The sequence below is a fragment of the Poecilia reticulata genome, chromosome 17 (genome assembly GCF_904066995.2).
Source record: "Poecilia reticulata chromosome 17, P_reticulata-male-v2, whole genome shotgun sequence".
Classification (NCBI taxonomy): Eukaryota; Metazoa; Chordata; class Actinopteri; order Cyprinodontiformes; family Poeciliidae; genus Poecilia; species Poecilia reticulata.
Genome location: NC_088846.1, coordinates 13,110,791 through 13,138,034, shown reverse-complemented (window position 1 = coordinate 13,138,034; position 27,244 = coordinate 13,110,791). Strand labels below are relative to the sequence as shown.

At 38.5% G+C, this 27,244-nt stretch overlaps 2 protein-coding genes and 2 long non-coding RNA genes across 4 annotated transcripts; 2 read left to right on the top strand and 2 right to left on the bottom strand.

Moving 5' to 3' along the window:
• Positions 1-92: 92 nt before the first annotated feature.
• slc25a42 (solute carrier family 25 member 42) lies at positions 93-10,314 on the bottom strand. Its single transcript, XM_008433836.3, has 8 exons — positions 9,975-10,314; positions 6,918-7,089; positions 5,020-5,131; positions 4,839-4,864; positions 4,486-4,652; positions 4,281-4,397; positions 3,587-3,738; positions 93-3,017 (listed from the first exon to the last, which is right to left on the bottom strand). The coding sequence occupies exons 2-8, from the start codon at positions 7,035-7,037 to the stop codon at positions 2,704-2,706; spliced, it is 1,008 nt and encodes a 335-aa protein (XP_008432058.1). The 5' UTR covers positions 7,038-7,089; positions 9,975-10,314; the 3' UTR covers positions 93-2,703.
• Positions 10,304-18,793, top strand: LOC108167111 (uncharacterized). Its single transcript, XR_001777515.2, has 3 exons — positions 10,304-10,434; positions 15,647-15,707; positions 16,658-18,793. It is a non-coding gene; the product is annotated as an uncharacterized LOC108167111 (long non-coding RNA).
• Positions 11,146-15,270, bottom strand: armc6 (armadillo repeat containing 6). The gene is made up of 8 exons (XM_008433835.2): positions 15,054-15,270; positions 14,662-14,807; positions 13,503-13,588; positions 12,862-13,417; positions 12,626-12,771; positions 12,405-12,536; positions 12,122-12,259; positions 11,146-12,035 (listed from the first exon to the last, which is right to left on the bottom strand). The coding sequence occupies exons 2-8, from the start codon at positions 14,780-14,782 to the stop codon at positions 11,823-11,825; spliced, it is 1,392 nt and encodes a 463-aa protein (XP_008432057.2). The 5' UTR covers positions 14,783-14,807; positions 15,054-15,270; the 3' UTR covers positions 11,146-11,822.
• A 3,250-nt stretch (positions 18,794-22,043) lies between the features above and the next one.
• Positions 22,044-23,837, top strand: LOC103479432 (uncharacterized). Its single transcript, XR_535945.2, has 2 exons — positions 22,044-22,487; positions 23,478-23,837. It is a non-coding gene; the product is annotated as an uncharacterized LOC103479432 (long non-coding RNA).
• The last annotated feature ends 3,407 nt before the right edge of the window (positions 23,838-27,244 follow it).

The window sequence follows — 27,244 nt, the reverse complement described above, 5'->3', positions numbered from 1 at the left end:
ATGGCGCTAATCATGATGAGTGCTGCATTATACAGGAATATATTAAACACACACACACACACACACAAAGGGAACAGATGAATACCAATCACTGCACCTTGAACATCCAGTTTTATTTGCAGAGTCTGATATTTGAACATACTCCCACAGATACACCGTCATCACTATAGAGTGGACAGATGATGAGGCTATTTAGTAGCTATGTTACATTCAATTGGCACAAATTAAGGAGTTACAAAAACAGCTGCAACCACAGTAAACTCCACAATATCATCTGCCGCAGCATAGTTATTTTTTTTCTATTAAAGCTGTTGTCATCCAATTTTATCCGATTAACGAGCAAAACCTCCACCTTTATTTTGGCATTTTTCTGATTGTCTTTCTGTCCTCTCTGTAGAGAAGCAGACATTAAATGTCATTTTTAAAAATCATTTTAAAATGAAACTCCTTAAATATCAGCCCAAAAAGTGTTGGAATGAACTGGGAATCTTGTATAAGAACGATAAAACCTCAGGCAAAAATACTCTGCAAGGCAGTTAGTCTTACAAAATTCACATAGTAAATCTGGACCTGTACAGTAGTTAATACATTCAGTCACTGATATTAAAACGTCTTTCAAACAGCTGCTGATTCTTAAACACTCGTCACTTCAAAACCACGTGAAAACGTCAACATAGGTTAGCAGAATCAACTCAGTTATGTTAAAAACGAAGCTGTTGCTGCTAGGCACTTGTGTCAGAAATTAACCTTCATTCAGGCTGTAGTTACCGTGTTATTTGAGCCTCATGCGCTGGCTCAGACGTCGTCATGGTTACAGACTCAAAGCTGATCAAGGTTTGTCACTACAAAGTTGGATCGGAAATCGATATGAATGCAACTGGCGATTACTGGTTCCCAGTAGCTCGTAGGAGATGAGTTCAAAAGCATCCCACTTAGAATTTTACTGAAACCTTGTGCTTTGGTCAGATGGGACTGATTTTTGGCAAAAAAATAAAAATAAAAACAGCAGAGGTTGTTGTGAAACAAAGGATGTACTATGTAGGAAAGGAGCTCAAAACCAGCTGCTTGGTATGGTGGAGGATCTGTAATGCTGTGGGCTAGTTTCACTTCCGTAGCCCTGGGAATCCCATTGGAGTGCATCAGAGTATATATACCCTGAGGGGATTTAACTGGAATTCCCCCCACCGCATGAATAAATGTGCTCGGTTGTTTTATTTTCACATGCAAGAAAGAAAAAACTAATTTGTCCAAACGCTTTTTTTACGCATCTTTATGAGGGCTGCAAAAAATTATGGAGGACATAGAAAGAAAATGCATCAATCAAACATTAAATTATGTTGTTCAGCTCCATAAGGGCATAAAATACAAATCATGTCCTGCTCTCCAGTCTGCCTGGACCTGCACTCTGCTCCACTTGGCTGTGCATTAGGAGCTCAACCATCCTGCCTTGGTATGTCAGTTCTAAGTATAGAAACCACTGGCGCTCTTCAGCGACAGTCAGCTTGCATCAATAATGTCCCAGTGTTAAGCTGCTGAACTGAAGGCAAAATGAGCAATTTGGCTGTAGAAAGTCGTTTGCTTGACACCAACTCACAATGTGTTATAGTTAGATAAAGACAACACTGAGAACGCTACAAAAAGTACAACAAAATTTTTTTTTTAAATCACATATTAGGTAGGTGTTTGCATATTTCCAGTCGGCTTATTCAGACAGTCCCTGCTGCTACAGCTCTACACTGTTAATCCTCCCCGAAAGGGAGATTTCAAAGTTGTTTCAGTGACCTTTCACAGCCACAGTAATCATATTTTCTCTTCTAAAAATATGTATGGAAACACACCAAGAAGCTATCAGTACTGACAGCAAACGGAAGACATCACCTGTATCCAGATAAGGAGGGTCGTTAAAATGCCTCAGTCTTGGACATCTTCAATCCTCAACACTAGTTAAAAACAAATTAGCTACAGCGCCAGCAGCAACAAGACTGTAAACCTAACAACGATGATATTCACTAGGGGGCGTTTTACTGGATTACATCAGGAAGTGTTTGATTAAGAGATCAGAACGATGTATTCCTCAACAACCACATGTCAGGGGGCCACAAAATCTGTACTGATGCACTTTTAAAAAAAATCTTTTTAAAAAGCTAACATGTCTACACTGAAATCAACATAAACAATATAGACACTTAATACTCAACTGTCTTGGCACTGGCATAAAACAGCTTGTGTGTTTATTTAATTACTTGTGGGTGAAGTTGAAAACACCTTGAACTTTTGATCTAGTTGCTGTGGTTAGTGCTATGACATACAGTGGTGGGGAAAAAAACTCAACTCTGTTTTTAAACATACCAACATATAATCTGTAACAAACTCAGATTATTACCTTTGGTTTAACGGCTTAAACCCAAAGTGATACCTCCATGTCCATACCTCTAAACTTTCACAGAAATCCTCTCCACAGGGCTGGAGCATTACAATTTATAAGCACGCAATAAAGTGATCATATTGCACTTAACAGGTTGTAGCAGGTACGTTCACCTCACGTTTCAACCTAAGGAGCCCGTTGTTAGTCTTTGTGCGTTTGTTTCTTTCCACTAATAAACATTCTCTCAGTTTCCTGTTCTGCTTCATGTCCAGCAGCGCGTGGGATCAGGTCACTCCACTCTCGGCGGCGTCCTCTCTGGGTCTCTGGTGCTACTGGGTTTATCCCTTTTGATACAGCTTCCTCAGGAGGATCTGTGTGAGGTCAAAGGTGGTGAAGCTGATCCCCACTGCTACAGGTCCTTTGACCCAGTTCATGCTGAGACCTTTGTACAGGCCTCGGATAACCCCCTCCTCGGACACGATTTCTTTCATGGTGCCCAGGATGGTGCCGTACGTGTGACCTGTGACCCCTGCGGTCTGCATGCGCCGCCTCACCACATCCAGAGGGTAGGACGCCGACTGGCCGATGAGGCCGGCGCAGGCTCCGAAAGCCAGACGCTCATAGGAGTAAGGCTGCAAGCGGCCGCTGTGCTCTGCATGAGACAGGAAGTTATAAGGCAGGAGCACGCTGCAAAAGTATTTACACCCCTTGAACTTTTCCACACATTTGTTAAACTATTATCAATGTGTTTTATTGGGATTTTAATTGATAGACCAACACAAAATTGTGCAGTCATAGCAAAAGATTTCAGTTTGAAAATGGTAGTAAAAAATTATTTAATAGAGTTACTGTGTGCTGCGCAGTGAATACATCACAGTTATTAATGTAACTTGTTTGTATGATGATGTATTTTGATGATTATGCGTTTGTTTTGGGGGTTTTAAAAGCAGTCTTTGTGAGGCTTTGAAAAATATTTTTTATCCACAGTTTCACTGCCATCCCAAAGAGGACCAGAAGATATCATGACAAAATCTTAAGTAAATATCGTCCACTCCTACTTCACTATTATTTATTACTTTGTGTTGATCTATTACATAAATTTCCCAATGAAAGACATTGAACTTTGTAGCTGCAACATAACATGTTAAAAAAGTTCCAAGTTAAATAAATTGGCTTTAAATTATTTGTTTTATTAAGAAATTAAATCAAAGTGTTTAGTACCTGCATGTAACTTTTTTAGCGTTTCATAAGTAAAGAAGCTGAGACCAGCGTAGGGTACGACACCAAGGATGGTCGGAGTGAAACCTCGATACAACGTCTTCATGCCCTCTTCTCGAGAGATTCGCACAAAAACATGTAAAATGTTGCTGTACCTAAACAGAGGGTGGAAAAAACTTAAAACATGTCTTTATTTGTTGTTGGCAGAGTAAAATTTATCAAAAACAAGAATCAAAGCAGCATGCTGTGTTGAGTTCAGCTCTCTGCCACATGGCTGCCAAGTCTTGGCTAAGCAGGTGACATCACCAAGACAAACAGGAAGCAGCAACAATCTTACACTGTGTCCAAATCCTACATATTTTTGCTCGTCAAACATGGCTGAACTGAATAACCTACTCAGCTTTATGTCTAGGGTAGCAGATGCCTAATGAATCATTCATTTAATGTAATTAAGTGTGTTTAACCAGGGAATCCTCCCTTGAGGTCCGACATTGTACACTGACAATTTAATTGATGAAACATTATACAGCATTCCTTGCTCTTACTTGTCCAGTGTCCTGCCATGTTGCTGCATATTTAATCCTATTTGTGCTAAAGTGGTTGTACATACTGGTTCAGCAGCTACTAAAAAAATCTTGTTAAGCTTACTGAAGAACATTTAAGAAGAATATACATAAACTCTGAAAAATGGCCTTACATTTCCTTGGGAGTGACAGCCATTCTGGCCCTCACCATGTCCAGAGGATATGTCAGCATGGATGCTGTGATCCCAGCCAGAGACCCAGCCACCAACCTGGGGATTGGAGGGAGAGTCCTGGAACAAAGAGACGACGGCACCAATTCATTCTACCATTTGAACAATGAGCTTCACCCACAAGCTGAACAAAATAAAGTACACCTACTTCCCCTGGAAGCCATAATATCCCCCCAGCAGCCTTTTGTACTGCTCGTGTGCACAGAACTGGATGGCAGCGTAGGGGATGACTCGCACCATCGTAGCGGAGTTCCCCCTCCACAAACTGAGGAAGCCATCCTTCAGGTAGGTGCGGTAGATCAGTTTATAAGCTTCCTGTAGCATAGTGTTTACAAAAGAAATAATTAATATAAGATATTTATTTCACCTTCATAGCTTTCTAAACCATATCATAGTCTGAAGAAATATGCCAACGGTTTAAATCAGATTTTTATATCCAGACCAAAATGTGATAAATTTCACTTTTTGGCTCGAGTAACTTCAAATATTTAATGAACATACCTTGGCGGAGAATCTTGCTGAGGACACTGGAAGAAAACCACAAAGATGAAGAAAATATGATTAATCTCCATACATCATTCCTCATTCATCCAGTTTATTTGAAGGAAAATAATATTAACCTACAATTCCTTAAGGTCTTTTTCTATGTAAAACTACTTATAGCTCAGTAGAGCTATATTACCTTGGAAGATGATTTTAGTTCTGTCCAACGGGGCCACGGCGGTCTTGGCCACGGCTCCGGCTAAAGCCCCAGAGAAAAGCGAATTGAGGACTGATCGACTCTGCTGGATGTCCTGCATAGCCATGGAGAAATCCTGTTATTCTAAACAATGTCCGTAGAGGAACACAGGTGTGCTTAAAATGATGTTTACTATCAAGCCAGAGTTACTGTTGGATAAACGCAAATCATCCCATAAACGGATGTTAAAATAGTCAAACATAGAATGAAGCAGAGTGAAAGTCAGATGGCTGATTTTAGAAACAATAAGAGGTGGATGGATTGCAGACAGTAGAAATTGATATCCTAAAATAAAAGATAAAAATATTAGCCTTGTAAGGCATTCATAACGTAATATTTATGAAGATGCCTTTACTGATAACAAAATGTATTAATCAAGGCTCCATCATGTAATGAAATCCATGGAAAGCCTGAATTTCCGATACTACTAGGAATATAAAAAACTAAACATTTTCAGCATAAAAATACACATGGAAAAGAAAAATGCTTAAGGGAGTCAAGCCCTCCACCTTCATACGTCGCCTTAATTCACTGTGGCTGCAGATAATGTTAAGTGAGTTAATGTTTAACTGAATGTATGTGTTCTTCAGAGATGCTTGATTTGTGTGTTTAACCTCTTGCCAGGTTACCAGATTCACTAAATAAGTGGCATGTAAGTCCAGGGTCTGCTTACATACAAGTTTTTGTTCAACTGAATCTTATATTGTAGTTTGTCTCTACGCTTGTAATGATGTCATGATTTGGCATATATGCCCATTTTCTTCTTTGTGTGCCTCATATGTGCTTCTGTCACTCTGTGACTTAGCATTTTGTGTCTGGGGTGAGAATCTGCTCCCATGAGACTCTAACTGGCTAAATATGACACTGGTAAGTAAAATGTAAGTTCATAGCACTTGCAATATATTAAGTCACAGTTATTGTAGACCAGACGTCTGCGATACGAACATCGGACGCACTGATACTACAGCCTTACTCTACTATTTAATTTTTAGATTATTATACAGAGAGACTCCTATTATTGCAACCCAGAAAAGGAATTAGAACTACTACTTGTTAGAAACTATGACTACTCACTTTTAACCCAGAAAAAGAATTAAATTAGTCACTTTAGTTTATTTTTTCAGAAACTGTAGAGTACTCACAATTTAGATGCAGAGACCAGAAGCCCAGAGGACACTTTTGGATCAACATTGTTAGACTACTTTTCAGACTCCTGTTCTCCCAACCCAGAAATGGAATTAGACCAGAGGATATTTAGCAACCCTGAACAGGAGCACTTAGTTTACATACTTTAGATCAGGGGCCGCAAACGTTTTTCTGTGAGGGCCACATAACTTTTCCCTTCTCTGGTGGGGGCCGGAGTCAGTTTGTAACAGAAAAAGTGTGACGTTTGCAGGCGTGCCTAAATGCAAAAATGTATTGTTTTCCAGAAAGCACAATCAAACAACATTCTCTGGGTTCTTCACAGAACAAAAGTCAGGAAATAAATAATAACACTATTAATGAAATAAATAATAGCCAAATAACCCTCTCTGGGTTCTTCACAGAAAAAAATCCAGGAAGGATTATAGTCCGTATTTTCCGAACTATGAGCCGCACCGGACTATAAGCCACAACCCAAAAGTTTTTTGTTTTTTTTTAAATCAGTAAACATCTAAGCCTCAGATATCTCTGCTGCTCCAGGTTTTCCACAACGATGCAGCAGCAGAGGGGGGCAGACACCCAAAAGGGGGGATGAACAGTCAGATAAGGCTTCTGCCTTCTGACTCAAATAGCCCAAATGATTTTTTTCCTTTTTAAGATTAGTGAATGTATAGATCTTCATAAAAAAGGGGCGTCACCTCAGAGCTTGCTTCCGACTGGCTGGAGGAAGTGGTCGGCAGGACCTCTCCTTTCGTCAGCGGGGACAGCTTTTTCTGGACTCCACTTCCCATCCCCACGGATTCACCAAGAACACTCATGCATTTAACTCACAGGGAGGACGGGGGTGCAAGTACCACAGAAAGGTGAGAGCTGCAAGAGGTCAGCAGAAAGAAAAGAGAGATCAGTTTCAGGTTGGACTAAATATAAAACAAGCATGGTGTCATGACTAAATGTATTCTCTTGCTACTAAAGAAAAGCATCAGGATCAAGTGACAAAGCATGACTTTGCTCCCATGCAAACATTGCTTACAAACCTGAGCTTGCCTTAAGAACAGCTACATTATGTGAACACAAACAGATCTATTCCATTTACGACACTATGAGCAAGAAGAATCAGAAAAGACAAAATGTTGTGTCAGATGGCTGCCAAGACAAGCCTCCACATGTCACGCTGGAGTAAAGAAAACAGGCCCATGAAGGACACAGCTGAGGACTTCTAGCTGTAAGTAGGTGAAAGGTGTCCATCTGTTGTGTTTTTCAGCAAACTCCAGTGCCAAAGACACCAGATCTCAGCTTTAGAGCACGTCCTCCACTGTCAGGACACTCTAGTCTGAAAACACTTGACTGAGATCAGGTTTTAGCGATGAACCTTTTGAGTTGGGATCCCAGTACTTTTGGAGACAAAGGGACTTACCTGCTTTCCCACGAGCTAATCATTTTACCACACAAGTTGGCCATTCATGTAATCTTTGACCCTTTTAGTGGCTCACTGTTGAACATTGGGTCAGCTTCACAACTTTTAGTCACATACGTAAGCCTGAGAGTGTTGGTATGTACAGTTGAAAGCAGATATTTAAATAAGGTGTACAAATTTTTTTTTTTCAGACATTAAAATTAGTTCAACTGCAAGAACAACGATTATTTCAGATTTTTTTTTAATATTCAAAAGTTTTGAGAAATGTTCTTATTATTTGGTAGAATTGTCTTTTAAGACTTAATGACCTTTGAGTAATCTTTTTACAGTTTAGGTGATTTATTGCAAATAGCTTTTTTATGATGTCACTTAAGGAAGCGGTCTGTTTAAGGTGTGCCTCAAAATACATCATCATATGCATCTTCATTTAGCTTAAGCTAAACAAGTAATGATGTCCTCACCTGGGCTTTTCCAAAGTCTTTAAAGGCACAGTAATCTTACTTTTGTCAAGTACTAAATTTGAGAAAAGTAAAACAATCTCAGGTCTCATCAATTACGTTCAGAAATTATTCAAGTAAACCTAACTCAACCCGAACAGGAAAAGCTCGGACAATTTTACTATTAAACAAGGAGGGAACACATTTTCTGTTTGAGGCAGTGAAAAAAAATCTGTCTTTAAGTGTAAATCTGTGTGCTAACATGTAAATTTATTTTCAAAGATTCCTGCATTTCATAAAAAAAATTTATTCATTTTAGCATGCCATAATAAAATTAGTAGAACGGATCCTAACATTTCCAGTAAGAGACCTTTTGACAACTAATTTATTTATTTGTGCAATAAATTGAGATAGCGATAAAAAAAGAAAAATAGTACAGATAGAAATCTCTCTCTAGCTCAGTGCTCTTTGTCCCAGCTAGCATTTAGCTGTGTGTCTCATCACCAAAGCCCTGAAGAATAATAGCTTCCTTTGTTTTGTGCCAAAAGCAAACAAAACCGGCATAGTGAGGGTTAGCCAGAAAGACAATGAGATAAAAACCTCTGTGATGCTGTGAGACCTGAGAGGAGCCACAAACTGAAGTCACTGTCAACTAGGACAAGGTTTGTCTGCAAAATGCAGTGCTTAAGTTCAGCTCAATATACAAACGATAAGAGATTCAGAACGATTAAATCAAACCCAAACTTCAGAACTTTTTATTTTGGTAGATTGTTGCCTTCTCTGTTCAAATTCCCTGGCAGCTGAAAACTTTTAAAAATTAAAACTGAACATTTCGCAGAAATGAAGCACAACGACAAAGAGAGGACAGAAGCAGCCATGAAACAAGAGTACAAACAGCGAGTCTCCTGGAAAGTCGTGTAGTTAGGGGTAACCAACTCTGGCCTCAGTACGCCACAGCTTTAAGAGAACAGACTCTCAGATGAACACATGATTAGAGGCCTTTGTTTCACCTCCTCCCCAATTCTTCCTTCTTCCTTATGCTTGTGATTTTTCTCCTCTCTTGACCAATACTCCTGCCTATATAATAAAGTCTTCCTCATATTTTAGCCAACTTTCCGGTTCAACTGGGCCACCTAATGTCTGCTGATAAGACAATCACTAACAGATTTTTAAAAAATGCCAAAAAAAAAAAGACTTATTAGTCAATTCAAGCAGAGAAAATATTTCCATAACACCATTACGGTATGGTTTAAAAGTATTTTAATGAAATGTCAAAGGAGGTATGGCGCTTAAAGAAAAACTAAGCTGACCCTGCCTCACCTGTTGCTCCAAACTGCTGCTCAGCTGGCTGAAAGAAGGTTCCTACATTTTTCCCACGCTAATAAATATTATTTAGGAGAGATAATTGAAGCTTATTTGATGAAACAAATAAACTTTGTCCACTTAAACATTTTATTTACTTTAAATCTTTGTTAAAATGTATGTATGTATGTATTTGGTCATAAGTGACAAACTTATAACCACCACTCATCCCTTAAACCAGTGTTTCCCAACCCTGGTCCTCAAGGCACACTGCCCTACGTGTTTTTTTAGGCGTTTCCCTGTTCCAGCACACCTGATTTCATTTGATGGCTAATTTAAAGGCTTTGGTTGAGCTGCAGTCATCTGAATCTGGCGTGTTAGAGGAGCAACATATAAAACATGGGGCTCTTTTTGTATTGTGACTGTTCATATTACTCAACTAGGATGTGACGACATTTATAAAGTTAATTGCTGAAATAATTTAAGTGTCGAGCTCTGCTTGGTGCCCCAGGCTTATTGAAACTTGTCCACAAACAAACCCAGTGAAAATTTGCATCCACCTAAATGAAGCCATCTAGAAAAATAAACACCCGGTACCTTACCTTGAAGCTCACACCAGCTCGAATGGTTCTTAGGGGTTGATATCCCACTCTTGATGTTTAACTTTGAGTCGTCTGCGGGATCTTCAGCGGATGTTTAACCAACTGGTAGTAGGTTAAGTAACGTAAGCTAGCTGTTAGCTCCTCCCGCTACATTACCGTCAACACTACTCTGTTCTACAGCGCAGCGGAGACATAAACCATGGAAGAATGCTAACAGAAGTTATATCTGGACTTCAAAGGCACTATTTTTCTGTACAGCTTAAAACGCCAGCCGCCCAGCAGTGACTTCATGTGACAGACATCATCCACGCTCTTGTATCTCCACCGTTACTACTCCTGTCAGCCACCCGAGGAAGATTTGACAAGGACGAGCAGCGTGGCATTGTGGGAAATGAAGTGTAAACGAGACGAAGCACGCTTGGATAGGTTGGTTAGAGGGGCGTGAACGACAGCCTTAAAAGTAAGACGCTTTCCCTGTTTGTTTTATTTTCTCCCATGGTTACTGTAATGTTTCCAGTTCACTGGTGTTTTTCTTTTTTGTGGAAAATTATTCTGCTGTGAATAAATTGAAATTGTTGAGAAAAGATTATTATGATCATGTAATTACGTTTAACAGCCTTCAGTCATTTAATCTGCAGTCATGCCACTGGTTATTTAGTTAATAAATAGAACCGGGGTAAATAGGCATGCTGGCAGGGATCTTAGCCATGAAGTCTAGAATTTTCTACACACTTTCATCACACTTTTCAGATACGACTTGTGGAAAAATTAAGTCTTTCTATGGGATTTTTTTCCCCATTATTATTTTTAACTAAAAATACCTCCATATCTGGAATAATCTTCAAAAATATTATGTTTATTGCTGATGGTATAAATCATATTTACTTAGAAATACATTGATAAAAATTTTGTGGCCAACTTTTGATTAACTTTTTTTTTCTAAACTTTGACTAAACTAATTCAGTGACAGTCAGTTCTCAGTAACATGCTCCATTCTGGTAGCTTGATTAAACTTTTCAAAAAATACATTTCAGTAAGTAAATTTTACTCTACACAACTCAATTGGAATCCATGTTACATATATTTCTCTTTTACTTGTAACACAAGAGGATGATGATGCCTATCTTCAGCTGTCATGGGGTGAGAGGTGAGGTACAAAGTAAATACAATATTGTATTTGTTTACTTTTTTATTTAGGGTAAATTCAGAACTTCAGTAGTGCCTGTTTTATGAATATGAATGTGGCATTGTGGGAAATGCCTGAATATGTCACATTCGTATTCTCTGTGAATATGAATGTGGCATTTCCCACAATGCCACATTCATATTCACAGAGAATACGAATGTGATATATTCAGTCATATTGAATATGCCTATTTGAATGCAAATTAGAAGGGTAAACAAAATTGAATAATATAAAAATGTAAATGGTAAGTGGGGAATAAAAATGAAACAAAAAGAAACTACCAGCTAAAAAAGAAAATTAGCAGTGCAAGGCATTCACTTGGTGTTGAGGCTCAGCCAATATAGGATATAAATTATAACAATACTGAACAGAAAGTTCACACAGAACAAAAATGTACACCTAATGAACATTAAAAAAATTAAAAAGTTGTACAAAATTCTATTTGCATTGAGTTTCACATGTTTGCAAAATGTATTGCTCCTTTTTTTGGAATATTAATATTTGGGTTTTACCAGAGTACATTAACTGTGTACTAACATCTACATTGAAACCAGATAGGTGTATTTGTATTAATCGTTGTCCATGAACACAGTGTAGCAACCTTACAGCATTCTTTGAAGATATTAAAGCTGTAACATGACCATTGTTGTTTTATTCCAAACTCAGTTGGTAATGCTGCCATGTTTCCCAGTCCAGAGCTCCCGAAGCTCCACTTTGCATCCCAAATCTCTGAGAGCAGCTTTACCGATGTCACCGCAGTCTTCGTGCGTCTGCACAGCCTGACATATCAGAGCTTCTGCTCCCAGCTCCAGGATTTGTTGGCAGTAGTTACGCGTTCTCGCGACAAGGTTTCTTATCAGCATGCATGCTTGTTTCTGTTTAATAAAAGGGAGGAAAGGTCAGACGTAAAGAGCTGGCGATCTTTGAGTGAGCACAACCAGTTTTAGTCATCTCATGTTACCTGCACATTCACAGAACCCGGATGGATCTTCATGGCCTGCACGGCTGCTATGATGCCTCCGTTCTCCACGATGACTTTGCAGTTGTTGGGTTTTCGCAGGGCGAGAACAGAGAGGCATGCGCAGGCCTGCTCGCATACCTGCAGGAGAGCATGGACACAGTCCAGCATCGTCATTTGTTCGTCTCCAAAAATGTCAACAGGTTGGGGTGTGGATACTTTCACAAGGTACTGCACAAGGCATTTAAAGTTAAAGCCAGAGAAGTAATATCCATGTAGGACTCACAGCAGGGTTGTTGATATGTCGATTCATGGCAATAACAATAAGGTCAACCCCACCGGCATTAACGACCGCATCCTTCACATCATCATTTCCTGCTATTGCACGTATGGCGCTAAGGACCTGCCGGACCAACTCCTGCAAGAGCAATAAACAATTCAGAGAAGAAAAAGAAAAGCACACTTGAATCTGTTTTTTGCTTTTTTGTTTTTTTCTGTGTACACTACCGGTGACTCATAGCTGTCCGCAAGTAAAGTCATCATGAATTTTAATCCTCCCAGATCACAGATGTCCTGGCAAAACTCGTTCCTGACGGCCAGTCGGGATAAAGTGGCACACAGTTCACCCAGAGCAGAAGTGTTGCTAAGATGAGCTGTGGAGCAGATACACACAAAATAAAAGTTCTTACAGCAATGAAATGCGCTTTATTTACAGACCAAAAAACTTGATCAGATGGCCTCACCTTTTGCAGCCTCAATTAAAATCTTCAGCCCATTGTGCTCTAGAACAATACTCTTGGCGTGTTCGTGAGCGTGCCCAAACGTAGCCCGCACATCGTCATCAAACGTCATGACCCGAAGGGCCCAGGAGGCCTCTTTGACGAGCGCGGCGCAGTCGCTGTGTCGCGTTATGGCACCGGTAAGAAGCGGCAGCATTCCGCCTTTCGCCAGATCCTGTCTGTTCTGCTCATGCTTTATGCAGCAGTGACGCACCACACAGATGGCGACACACGTCACCGATGAATCTGCCTGGTACTTTTGAAGAACATCTACAAGAAACTGCTGTCCCTCTTTGTCCAACAGGTCTGGCTGTCCGTCTGTCAGCGCGGCCAGAGCGGACAGCCCAGCCAAGGCACAGTCCTGCTCCTCCACGCTCTTTTGGCAGTAGGAGAGAATGACGGGATACGCGCCTTTCTGAGCAGCCAAGTACCTCTGCGCAAATCCAAGCGAGCACTGCTCGGTGAAGCATTTTATGTCTGCTGTCGCAGTGTTGTTTCCAATCCGGAGAGATTCCAAAGCCTGCGATCAGGACAAGACATGAACACAGTCAAAATTACAGGTCGCGTACCAAACGAATGTTTTTATCAGCTGGATCAAGACTCACCTGTAAGACCTCGTGAGTTTGCTCGTCCTGATTGTCATCAGATGATGCAGCAGGAACAACTTTCACTATGCAACTGAGATCCACACCTGCATCAGCAAATAAACCTGTTATCGGCCATATTCCCATGTTAAGATGACCTGAGCTCTAAAACAAGCTTAGATTTGTGTTTGCAGTCCATCTTTGAGTGTTTCACCTACATTTTACCTTGTCATTTATTAAACTAAGTTCAGTGTTTGTTGATGTTCATTTTCAATGTTTTTGCTTTTGTTTTAGAGCTTAGACAACTGTTGCACCTTTTTATATGTGAGTTGCACATAATCACATAATTTGAATTGGAATAGATTTGAATGTCATCTCGTTCTTATTGTGTTGAGCTAAAATATATACAAACAGGAGACAGAGGTTTCATTCATCCGTTGTGACTCACTGGTGCAGGGCTCTAAACATTTTTTGGTGTCAAAATAACCTTTTACAAACTGACATTTTTAAGTATGAATTAGGGCTGCATATTCCTTGAATATCATTGCTGACTAGTAATGATGATGCTGGAATTCATCAACCCAACTTTGTTCCAGGTTTCTCCTTCTTGTCCATCATCACAAGGTTCCCATCACTCTCTGTAAACTTTAACATCTCTGTCTCTTAGATGTATATTTTCAGACTTGTTGTTTTTTCTATTCTTAATGCACCTGGCCAAAAACCCACTAACTATCTTTTTAAAGTTGGCGGGTGCAGCTTGTATTTAGATGCGCTCAATAGTTACGGTATCTTGGGGCCAAGCCATTCAGTAATTTAAAAACTAAAAACGTCTTTTAAAGTAAATTCTCTGAGATACAACTACCCAGTTTAAGGACGTTTTTTTCTATGCTATTCAGATTATTGTATCCAAACAGTACTTTCCACATAGTAATGTGATTATGACTGCTTTTCAATATAATAATAATTCAAATACCGAATTTCAAAATGAATAGAAGATGGTTGGATGAATGGATGCCATAAAATAGAATCACAAATTTTTCTGCACTTACATAGACCTGTAAAATACTGCAATGTTTTTGTATCCAGTGATACAAAAACAAGTACTTTATATTTTAAATAGCCACATGTTGTTGTGGCTTTGCCTCTTGATTTTTAGGGTGCATTTCTTTAGTTCTTTTACCCTGAGACTCAAACTGCTCCACGGCTTCCCTCAGAGCCTCATCTGGATCCATCTCAAACTCCTCCATGTTTTCCCGGACAGCAGCATCAAATGTTTCTTGGGTGATCCGTCGCTTCGACATTTCTTCGCGCTGTTACTTCCCCACTCTGACATAAAACACGAACATGGCGGTGTTAAAAGATGACCACTATTTAATGCTAACCAAGCCCCACTTTCTATAACCATAAATGATGTTCGTTATTGCTAGCTAATGGATGGCTCATTTTATTTCTCCTTTTCACTGCATAAGCAGCAGTAAACCCACAGTTAAATAAAATATTTACCGTACAATATAAAGCTCTTATCTAAAATATTAACCTCGAAAAAATCTGTGAAAAACAGCAAACAGTTACCTCTGTGTAGCAACAGACAACCGGCTTCGCGGTGTGATTGGATGTACGAAAGTAGCGCAGCTGGAAACACAGTAAGCGGGTATCAGTACGCAAGTGAGTTTTGTGAATAGCAAAATCCGCCCAACTTTGTGCACGCAGATATTTTGTCCGTTAAAACAAAGACTGCAAACATTCGTTCCTGTTAGCAGTTTTAAATAAATAAACAAACATTTAATTTAGGTGAGTAAAGTTCTCTGCAGATATCCATAACAATGCCAACTGAAAAAAAGTAATGCAGAGTGCGGAAGTGTTTCTTTGTAAGGTTATTTCAATGAACGTCCTTTCAAAATAAAGGGAACATGATGATTAAATATATGTGTAAAAAGTGTGGCGACAGTTCACAATTTAATGTTTAGTGAGCCCAAATTTCAAGTTTTATTTGCCAAAAAATCTACAACTGAAAGCTACACCCACTGTCTGCAAAATAAAATGCAGTATTATAACAAAATAATTTGAAAAATGCATACCCATTGGTGTATTGTAATTTTGTAACAGTTCCACTAACTCAGGGCATTTTTGTATTATATCTAACACTTTCTCTTTTTGTTATGCAGATCATCCATCTGGAGTCCATTGTCATGTGCCAACTCATCAAGGCACAAGTCCATTTAAGAGGTGAGTCATAAGCTGTAGAGATCATCAGAGTGTTGTTGGGGGAAGAAAAGAAAACACTTTTAGTCTGTTACAGCACATCTGGAAAGTATTCGCAGTGCTTCTTTGTTTGTTGCTTTGCAGCCTTGTTCCAAATTGTATTTAATTAATCTTATTCCTTTAAATTGTCATACACAAATACCCTATTAGGACAGGAAAAATGTTTTTGAAAGGTTTTGCAAATATATTAAAAATAGAAGAAGTATTCACTCGTTTGTTATGAAGTTCAAATCTGAGCTGTTTCCACTCATCATCTTTTAAATTGAGTCCACCTGTGGTAAATTTGGTTGATTTGACTTGATTTGGGGGGAAAACGTGGAAAAAGTGAAGCACTGCGAAGACTTTCTGGATACACTGTGAATGTTCTCTGAGATGTGATGCTTTGTAACCCAGGTTCTCATTTACTAGTTTCACATGCTGTTGGATGAGAAGAGCATACTGAAACATTTCTTTATTCATTTCCTATTTTTCTTTTCAGTTAACTCTTGCAGGAGCTACAACATATTAACAAATATATAATCTTTTTCTTCCTCATGGCCTCTGGTGCTAAAGCACAGGCAAACAGCTTCTCTGCAGTTGAATTTCTCATGTTCTTCCTAGGTGTCAAACTTAAATTAATTTGAACTCATGGATTTATCTAGATTTGGAGATCAACTCTAATTAACAAATTCTCCTGTTGTTGGTGTATCTCACTGGCCACAATGTGACAATTGTAAATGTTACAAAACAGATTAATCTATGGTTTGTACATTTCTCACAAATGTTGTCACATTATTGCCACAAACTTCTTTTTTTAGAGAAGGTGGAGGGAGTTTGGTTTTATTCCAACATTTTGTTTCCTACGTCCACTTTTTGTAAATTCCAAGACGAAATGTTTTAGATCCGCATAATCAAGTAAGGCTTTTTTTTTTTAGGACTTTGAAGATGTCTGTTGCCGGGGATCTAAACATATTGGCCCATCTGCTCCAGTTTTGCTTTCTCCATCTTATTTGTTCTGGGAAACCACAGGGTGTGTCTGCTGATCACTACATCCCTTATCCATCAAGACATGCAAACAGTTGCACAGCAATCTTAGAGCAGCAGATGGGATAATAACTGCAGCTGTTGCTCTGCATGAAGGCATGCGAGAAAGCAACGACATGGCAACACCAAGATCTCAGACATGTGGAGCTCTGGATGTTTATTTTTGGGGGAATCAGTAGAAAGCAGGCTGAATGCAAATGCACTTAACACACTTTTTAGATGTTTATTTGGAAATTAAAAAAACTTGAAAACGTCTCTTTTTACTGGTCTAAGAAATAAAATCGCAATAAATCACATTGAAATGTTTGATCATGACGTGATAAAATTGTGAACATTTATTTGGGTATAAACATAGTATTGTTTCAAAATAATAACTTGGTCTCACATGTTAGTTTTAATTCAGCTGAGGACATATTGATCGATTGTAATACAGACCTGGCTATTTTTAATCCTCTGTGTTACTTTGTTTTGAAGATTTTACAATTAAATTGAGAATATTTAATTCTCAATTTTAAGGGTTTGTGGCTAGATGTAATTGCAAACCAGACTGAGCGTTATATTAAAGCAGATTGGTGCTACCCTTATGTTATCAGAGACAAGCGACCTTATGAAGACCCTAACAGCACTTTACCTTTTCAAAGAATTAAGATGCACCTATTTTGCTATAAAATACATTACATGCTATGCTTTACTTGCACTCCCAGTTTTAAATAATCACAATAAAAAAGACCCCACAGAATAATTGTGCAGCGACTGCATTCAGGCTTCTTGAGCATAGATGCTGCTCATTTGAATGCAACACTGGCCTTTTATGTCATGACTTGTTACATTCTAATTGGATTGACAGTGAAAATATTTGGTGCTGTGTTAAGTACTTCGGGAACAGGCAGCCTCCTGCAGTTTGGTTTCCGCCTCAGTCAGAACAAACCCACTAACCGCATGTGCGGTGTGCTCTGAGAACAAGATGCTGTCTGGGAGAATGAGACACAGGAGAGCTGATGCAACGCCAGAGTCATAACAGACTGCAGAGGGTAAAAGGAAGAGCCACCGACAGCAGTGTAAGAACAAATGAAGATTTAAGAAATTAGAAGTAGCATCATAGTGTCATTTGGTAGAATACATCTAAGATCCTTACTTTTGTAATCTTAAGAGTTATGGGCCATCAAAAATGGATTTCTGGTGACTTAAAATATTGGAAGCGAAAGCTTCACATTTTCAGAAAATGTTCTTCCTGTTATACAAAGTGATGCAACTGCTGCCTTTGGCAGAATTGTATGCAAAACTTGTATATTAATGTGAAAGCTTAAATGTATAACATTAAAATGTGTTTTTAGTGAGTCAATTTTGATGTGAAAAATCTAAAACAAAAACTGACAATGAACAAAATCAAACACATACTGCTCTAAAAATGCACCTCTTCTTATGTATTTCTTCTCTGTTCTATTAGATGTTAATGTTTTAATTGTGATTTTTGTCCTTTGCACTGAAACTGTTTTAGCTTTTTTTTTTTTAAAGCTGTCATAGTTTTTATTCTAATAATTGCAGGACTTTTGTAGCCAAGTAGAACAAAGCCTTTTCTCCCCAAAACATTTGATAACTGATTAAAACTCGACTCATAATACCACTCATTGTTTTGTTTGTTTGTTGTTGTTTTTTTTTTACCATATTTGTATTAAACATGAAAGTTTAGAATTACAATCCCATTTTGCAAATATGTGTAAGTATGTTGCGTAGTGTTGTGCTTAAATATTGAAAACTAAGTGTGAGGTTTCATGGAGGACAAATTGAAGATAGGCTGTAAAACTATTAATGTCCCATACGTAATTTGATGTTCCACATTGTTCGAAGTGTAAATATGTATTGAAACTGCTACTAATCAGAAAAATATTGAGGTATTTTCAATCAGTTTAAGTTTGCAGTGCATAGTTGGGTTGCTCTCCATTGTTCTATGTTACATCCTTTTTACCTGGGCTGAAGAAACATGTAATGATTTCTCTGGTCATTAAAGGTCTCTGTTACTTATTGTAGCCACACATATTTGTCTTATTTCTTATACAATGAATGACTGTTTGTTTTCTTGATTTTCTTCAACTCAGTGGAAAAGTCTTTGTCTCTATTCCTGTTTTTCTCATCTCTTCCAGAAGGTGGCGGTATAATTCTGCGTTCATGTATGTTTGGTGGTTCAGAAACACTTGCACTTTGTGAGTATTGTTGATTAAAGTTTCAATATTATGTAAAATTACTGCTCAGATGTTAAATTTCTCTTGCCAGAGTTGAAGATTAAAGTTTTAGCTTTATTCTGTACAATCTGTTGCACACATTTCAGAGTGACAGTGAAATGGAGGATAAAGTAGCCTACCAGGTTAGACGTTTTGCACAGAGATTGTTGTGGTTAAAATGCAACACAGATGCTTTTGTCTCATTAAAATATATAAAATGTTTTTCCTCACAGTAATGTTAGCCTTTGAAAATGGATAATTTTTACTAATTATTTAACAATTAGTAAAAAGCTAATTCTTAACATTCCTAGTTTATTAAGAATGTTAAGAATTAGAAATAGCATCATAGTGTCATGTGCAACTTAGTCAGATGTAGCACTTGAAATGTGAAGTAGTGTTGTAAATGATAAGCTTATGCACAAATCATGTGTCTATTATGTTGTTTGAAAGACCAGAAAAAATGGTTAAAAATATATTTTTGCTTGTTCTTCGCTCTGTCTTTCAGTTTGCCATGAAAGTCTTAAATCCCATAAAGCAAAGTTTGTGGAGCAAAGAAAACATTTTTGAAAGGTTCAGCAATCAAACTTACTGTTGACATGCGAGGGAGTAAGAACCGAGTATACTGTACTTTGAACCTTTTACCTCGTTTGTCACATTACAGCCACAAATTTTATTGTATTTTATTGAACTTTATGTGATAGGCCAACACAAAGTCGTTTATAAATGTGATGTGAAAGAAAAATGACACATGGCTGTCAGTACTGTCTAAAAGGTGGGGTGTGTATTTCTGCTCAAACTCATTTTCCCATACATAAAATCCAAAGCAAAATCCTGGCAGAACTCACAACATAAATAACAAATTCACCTGTGTGTAACTTCTTCTGTGTGTAAATACATGAACAGCATTAACTACACGGCAATACAGGAAGAAAAACCTTCTGGAAACTTGAGACTAGAACAGCAACCATAACAATTCAGCCAAACTGCATGGGTGTGATTCAGATTGAAGCATGTTTGTGGGCTGGTACGGCCCAGTCAAAGTCTAGACCAAAAACACAATTGACAATTTGTAGTGGTAGGACTTAAAAATTGCCTTTGTTTTCCCACAGACACTTTCAATAGAGTCTATAATGCACAGAAGCAGGAGGCAAGTATTTGAGTCTCTAGAGGAATAAATCTGGAAAAGACTCAGGTCAGATTACCTTCCATGCACACACCTGAGGACAATTTAGAGAGACTAATTAACCTATTAGGTTCTGTTTGAGAGAGGAAACCAGATAACCCAGATGGATTATTGCAATCCCATGCAGAAAGACTTAAGGCTGAGAGCAAACCCAGGAACCAGCTGCGCCATCACGCTGGTCCTGTACCGAACGATGTTGAACAAATCCAGTGATTTGGGGAAATCCAAACAACAAAGCCATAACACTTTTGGATGTGAACTTTAGAGAAGACTGTGACCACTGCCTTTTTGAAGCAAACATCACCGAAAGGCCTCGTTTCAGGTCATGGAAGGTGGAAGCCATTTATCTGAGAGGTCATACAAGGTCATCTGTAGTCATTTCAGCGAACGAGTTGCACAGGAATGAGCTCCACAGGATGTAGGAATGTGGTGTAAATGTCACAACATATTTAGAGCCAGATGTTTGCAATTTGAAGACAGAACAACACCAGCTTATTGAATATAATATATGTATCCCTTGGTGAAATGCAATATTGTAAAGCTGTTTTGAAAATCTGCTATCCCTCCGGAGTCTGACTGGCTGGACGTGAGAAAAACAAAGGAAGACAATGTGCAGAGGGTAAAAATGTTTTATTTTATTTTTCCCAAACACAGGAAGAAAACATTAGAAGAAAAACATTAACAATCCTGCGACGATATCAAGCAATGCAATTCACTCCATTTTAATACATTTGCATAAGTTGATTGCTAGAAGAGAGAAGACCTTGGAAAACACACAAACTCGCTTTTAGCTTGTCTGTTGAAGAGTTCAGAGGAAAACATTAACACTTCCAGCACATTTCTGCATGTCTATAGTCTCAACTATGTTCGCAATGAGTAATAAATTATCAAGGTATGTCTTATCTAAACAAAACACAAAGATGTTCTTTCAGTTCCTTTCACACGTGTCATTAGTTTATCCATTAAAACAGGGGAGCTAGGATTTTGACAGTTTTTCCAAAGGTTTTGGATAAGGTGACAAATAAACTCATTAGATACTTAGAAGTTCATAATTATCTGCATCATTTGCAATCTGGATATCATCCACATTATTCAACAGAGCCTCAGACTTGCTTTATAATTTAGCATATTATTACTTGATCAAAGTAAAGTAGTTACAAGAGTTTATCGTTACAAATGCTTTTGGCATTTAAAATTTTGGAATACTTATTTGAAAAAAATAAGTTTTTTTTTATTTTAAGTTTAGAGTAGTGTGTGGTGAGATGGTGAGAAATCAACATTTTGAAAAATTAACCCAGGTGTTCCCCAACACTCAGTTCTTAATCTTTTTGGTTAGTATGCAGTGCATCCAGAAAATATTCAGTCTTTGCTTAATACGTTTGGCAGCAACTTTTTTGTAATACAGTGCCACCAGCATAGCTCACCCTGTCTTCAAGCATTGTGGCCCATTCATTTTTTGCAGTTCTTCTCAAGCTCCATCAGATTGGATGGGAGACGACTGTGCAGTCATTTTCAGATCTTTCTAGAGATGTTCAATCGAATTCAAGTTTGGACTCTGTCTTGGTCACTCCAGGACACTCACTGAATGGTTCTGAAGCCGCTCCTTTGAGATCTTCTAGGCTATTCTGTTTGATGGATTGCTGCAGAGATGGACGTTCCTCTGGAAGGTTTTCCTGGCACGTGTGTCAATTTTCTCTGTCAAACCAAGTTCAATTAACTGAAGTTACCAACAAGCCGCAGAAACATCTAAAACTGAGTTGAAACAGCTCAATTTTGAGCTCAGTGGCAAAGATGTGAGTACTTACTTAAATGTGATTTCTTGGTGCAAAAATTTCAAAAACCTTTGCCACATTTTCGCAGTGGAATATTCTTGTATAGAATTTTGAGGAAAGAGATTCACTTAATACGATTTGGAATAAAGCTGTAAAATAATAAAATGTGGAAAAGGTGAAGCGTTGTGAATACTTTGCAGGTGCACTGTACATCCATCCATCCATCCATCCATCCATCCATCCATCCATCCATCCATCCATCCATCCATCCATTTTCTTTCACCCTTGTCCCTCAGTGGGGTCGGGAGGGTTGCACTGTACATAATTTACCATATTTATATTCCATTGGTGACGACATAGAGCCAGTACTAATGTTGCAAATGTTTCCATGCACCTGTCAGAATATTTAGTTTTAAAATTTATGTTAAAAGATGACACAACTGTTTTGATTTGTTTAATCTAAAGATTAATATGAAATATTTCAGAAGTAAATTTTCTTGCCATCATGCTGGATTCTCATTTGAAATTTAACAAGCAAGCGAAGAAGGTGAGCAGAATTGTGAAAGCCAACTTATGTCATTTTAGACTGATTTGATACAGTCAGTCATTTCATTCTGAAAGTTTTTATGCCCTCAATGTTGTTTTGTTTCTTTTTACATTTAAGCTACTGTTTAAAGGTCTTCAGTTATAAGCTGCCCAAACAACTACTAAGTTACTAAAGATGATTAATAAACAAGCAACAAAGACTTTGGACAAGAAGCCTGGAAGGGCACATCACTGTCATGTGCTCAAAAAACTTTATTTGATTAATTTTGAAAATTTTACGAAGAAATCAAATCTTAAATTCACAAATCTTAAGTGTAAGAGTTACTGGAAGCACAGGCACCTTTTGGTTCCTCTTAAGGAAAGTTACCATGTTCTCTTCCTGCAGAACTAAAACTGAACTCTGACTAGTTTCAGTTTAGTTTACAGATGAAGAAGTTTATTAAGCGGGACCAGCAAAAATATGTGTTTGCCAATTTTCTCTCTTTGATGTTATAGTTATAAGTCATTATTGTTTCGATGTGCTTTAATCAGATTCACATTTGTATTTGTATTTGTTTTGTATTTGAACTTTAGCATTATGTTGTTTTATGTAACCAAGGGCCCAGCTGGGGACAGACACAATAAATCAGTTTTAGACTTTAAATGTTAAAAGTGTAATCAATTTTTTAATTCGCCACGCAAATAAATCGATTCAATTCGGTGAGTGAAAAAATTATGTAAGCATTAAATTTCTGATTTATAAATTATTTTTTATTTTTTCTATTGTTACAATGCATCTATCTATATGCAACTAGTCTGAATCAAATAAGCAAATTTAAGTCGACTAACTTAAATATAATACGTTCCTTTTGGTTTTATTTTTAATTAGGGATGAAATGCAGCCTGCGCTCTTGTCAAGTGTAAAAAAAAAATCAACTAGAAAGATCAACATATCTCTTTTCATAAACTGCCGTTATTTCACTAAACATATTTCTTTCTGCGCTTTTGTAAGCCTTCGTTCCCCCCGATGCAGACGGCAGACTTCCCCCGGCAGAGAGGAGAGAGGCTGCGACTGCTCCGAGAACAGAAAAGTTTCTGGACGCTCTCTAGGTGTCTTGGACGCAGCGGCTGAAAGAAGCCATTTCCTGCCAAATAGTGAGCCCGTGTAATCGTGACTGCAGCAGCTACTTCCTGCATTGTTACAGTGCTTAATGAGGATTAAGTTGAAGCTGTCATGGTGCTCCGCACGGAGTTCAAGAGACGGAGGATCTGCGTGGAGGCTGGATGATCTCATTAGGGTTTGATGCCTGCACAGGACCAGCTCACTAACTGTGTTCTGTTAACAAATACAGATGTGCTCATTTAAATACAAGTGGCCATTTATATCTGGATCTTATATTTAGGGAAAATTCAAGTCTTATCTGCAAGTTGAAAATGACCCACATAACCGCAAGTGTTGGTCACAGTCTGGATGGATGGATGGATGGATGGATGGATGGATGGATGGATGGATGGATGGATGGATAGATAGATAGATAGATAGATAGATAGATAGATAGATAGATAGATAGATAGATAGATAGATAGATAGATAGATAGATAGATAGATAGATAGATAGATAGATAGATAGATAGATAGATAGATAGATAGATAGATAGGTTTATGTTTTTATTATCAGTCTAGGACTTTTTAGTAATACACGCATTTCTGTTTTACTTTGGGTATGAGTAGCATGACATAAGTCAATTTCATTTCTGCTCTTAATCCTATTCAACATAAGAAAGACATGTAATTCAAATAAGAGAGATGTGATTGACCTTTGTAAGCCAGGAAATTACTTCAGGAAAATTTGGACCCACCTAAACTTGCCCACAAGTACAGTCAGAGCCATAATTAACAAAACAACCATGACATACAAGGTTGAGTGACAACATGTATTTTTATCTTTCCATCATGCACAAGTCTCCATGCACCGAGAGAGGTAAAGCAGGGTAAGGTTTCTCCACCGCTCACTAGAGAAATGCAGCAAAACTTTGGGTGTCCATCTTTCCATAACATTCATTAAAAGCCCATATGCCAAACAGTTTTTCAAGAAAGCAGGCCTGGAAAAAACCATTGTTGACATTGTAAGCATAAATGTGAGAATATTTCTGCACTTGAATCTTAACTTGGGCTGCACAGTGGCGCAGTTGGTAGAGCTGTTGCCTTGCAGCAAGAAGGTTCTGGGTTCAATTCCCAGCCCTGGTCTTTCTGCATGGAGTTTGCATGTTCTCCCTGTGCATGTGTGGGTTCTCTCCAGGTACTCTGGTTTCCTCCCACAGTCCAAAAAACATGACTGTCAGGTTAATTGGCCTCTCCAAATTGCCCCTAGGTGTGAGTGTGTGTGTGCATGGTTGTGTGTCCTGTGTGTCTCTGTGTTGCCCTGCGACAGACTGGCGAACTGTCCAGGGTGAACCCCGCATGCTAGCTGGAGATAGGCACCAGCAACCCTCCCGACCCCACTGAGGGACAAGGGTGTAAGAAAATGGATGGATGAATCTTAACTTGATTTAACCTTGACCAAAACCAAATGTGTTGTTATTCTTACCACTTTGAGGAAAATACACTTTTCTTTGTTTGTGTGGCGTAAGAACAGGCCTTCACACAAAGTCAGAGGTGTGAACTGACAGTCTCATAACGGTCCATTCTGGCTTTGTGACAAGAAGATGTGATGTAAAAAAGACAAATGTGTGACCAGCTGGCTTGGGAATTAGTGACACAAACACAATGCCACACACACACACGCATCATTTCTTGCCACAAACACACATTTGACAGGCAATGCAGAAGTGTGCCAAGACAAAACAGACTGAATAACTGGACTTCAGCTATAGGTTTTTCAGTGGTCAGAGGAACAAAAGTTGTTCCTCTGACCACTAGAGGAGAATGTTGCTTGCAATTTTGTTAAAAATAATTAAAGACTTATATGGGCTATGCCTACTGAATACGCAAACTTTGTTTTTCAGTGTTGTTTAAATATACACCTCTGCCTGTAACTGTTTCTAAATGTTTAAAGGAATTATCACCCAACACATGGAATAAACTTTGTTGTAAGCTGCTGATTGTTGTCAGCTATTGCTCTTTTTTCATTTAAACAACAAATCACCTTGTTATGTAAGAGTTGGACCACTCACCTATAAGAACATGAACCAGACACCAAAATCCTTATCTTTCATTAGGTAGTATGTGGATTTTATTTGTTCCGTGCTCTGAACAAAGCCATTCTGGTGGGTAAATATTGACTTATTGCACAATAAGTCCTTCAAATTCTGATCACTTGAATCTGCACTGAAACTAGTCAATGAAACACCATGTAAAACTGATCTAAAGAACGTGTTTCACAGACATTCTTACCCCTCAGAGAACGGGTTTTACAGCATTGTCTAATCATTTATGGATCAACGGCTGAAGGTAAACTAGTCGCTTATCCAGTTTGTCACTAAATCTGAGGATAGCCCCATGCCGAGTCCTTGAGTTTACTCCAAACCTCACCAGAGACATTTCAATTATGTTAATTCTCCCTGAGTCATAAAAAAACTGCCAAAATCTCTGAAAGACACATATTAAAAAGCATAATCTAAAAAGACTTATTTATCTTATAATTAATGTTACCAGACAGTTTTTTTTTTGTTTTTTTTTGTGGAGCTCAAACTGGCTGGTAGGTTTTCTGTGTCTCTGGATCCACATGAACAAATGTACTAGCTCAGAGCATTTTCTAACCTACAATGTTATGGTTACAGTAAACAGAAGACCTTTGCTGCAGCATTGATTGCTTTTCTACATACTGTCCAGCCTCAGGAGACTGGGGTGTTAGGATGAGAGGACACAAACAATCAGACCTGATGACACAGCAACATCTAGCAAGAGCTATTTTTTGTCATTTAAAGAACGAAGGGGTGAGGCACTTCATGCCCCCCACACTGTGGGGCTGGAGAATACCTTCCCCACATTAGGCTTTTACTTAGATCGCAGCATTTCATATGCCGTATGTGCGTCTTTCCGTGCCTGCTTGTGGATAAGTGAGGATTAGTTTGGTTCAGAGAGGGATGCTTTAAGCGGACAGAGTTCTCATCAGGAGAGCGGATGCCAACTGGAGTCTTTGCAGAGACGACCATGTTGTTAATGGAGTAACGCTGGACTTGCTCGTTTGGACCGGGATGTACCTTTATGAAAGAAAAACTCTTCTGATGACAACTCAAAAGTGAGGCATGATCGTAGTTCATTGACCCTTATTTGTAGTTACGCAACAGTTTCTCCAAACAGTGGTTTTGAATGAGGAGAAAACTGAACGGTTTCTCGTGTGATGTGATTTAGATTTTAATCTGAGGTCACCGGGACAAATTGGGTTGTTATGGTGAACCCATGACTTCAGTGGATAACAGGATGCTAGAGTTCATAAACCTTTTGAGAAGGGGGAAACACAAATGTATTATGTTTCCGCTGCAATGCAACTTGTGTTCCTTACAGAACTTTACGCTGTGGCTTCGGTTACAGAGGAAGGATTTGGATTGACTACTCCTAGCCTCTGTCTTCCAGGTGTTTTAAAGTCTCCACCAATCAGACATCATCTAATCATCCACAGCAGGTGAAGAGAATACCACTAATGATCTCTTCATGTGGGATATATTAGTCCGCAAATTAACATTTTGGTTTCAAGATGGATTAGAAAGAAGAAAAATGAGAAAGCATAAGGATTTGGGTGAGGTTAGGAAGAACCACATTGTGTCAGCTATTGTATT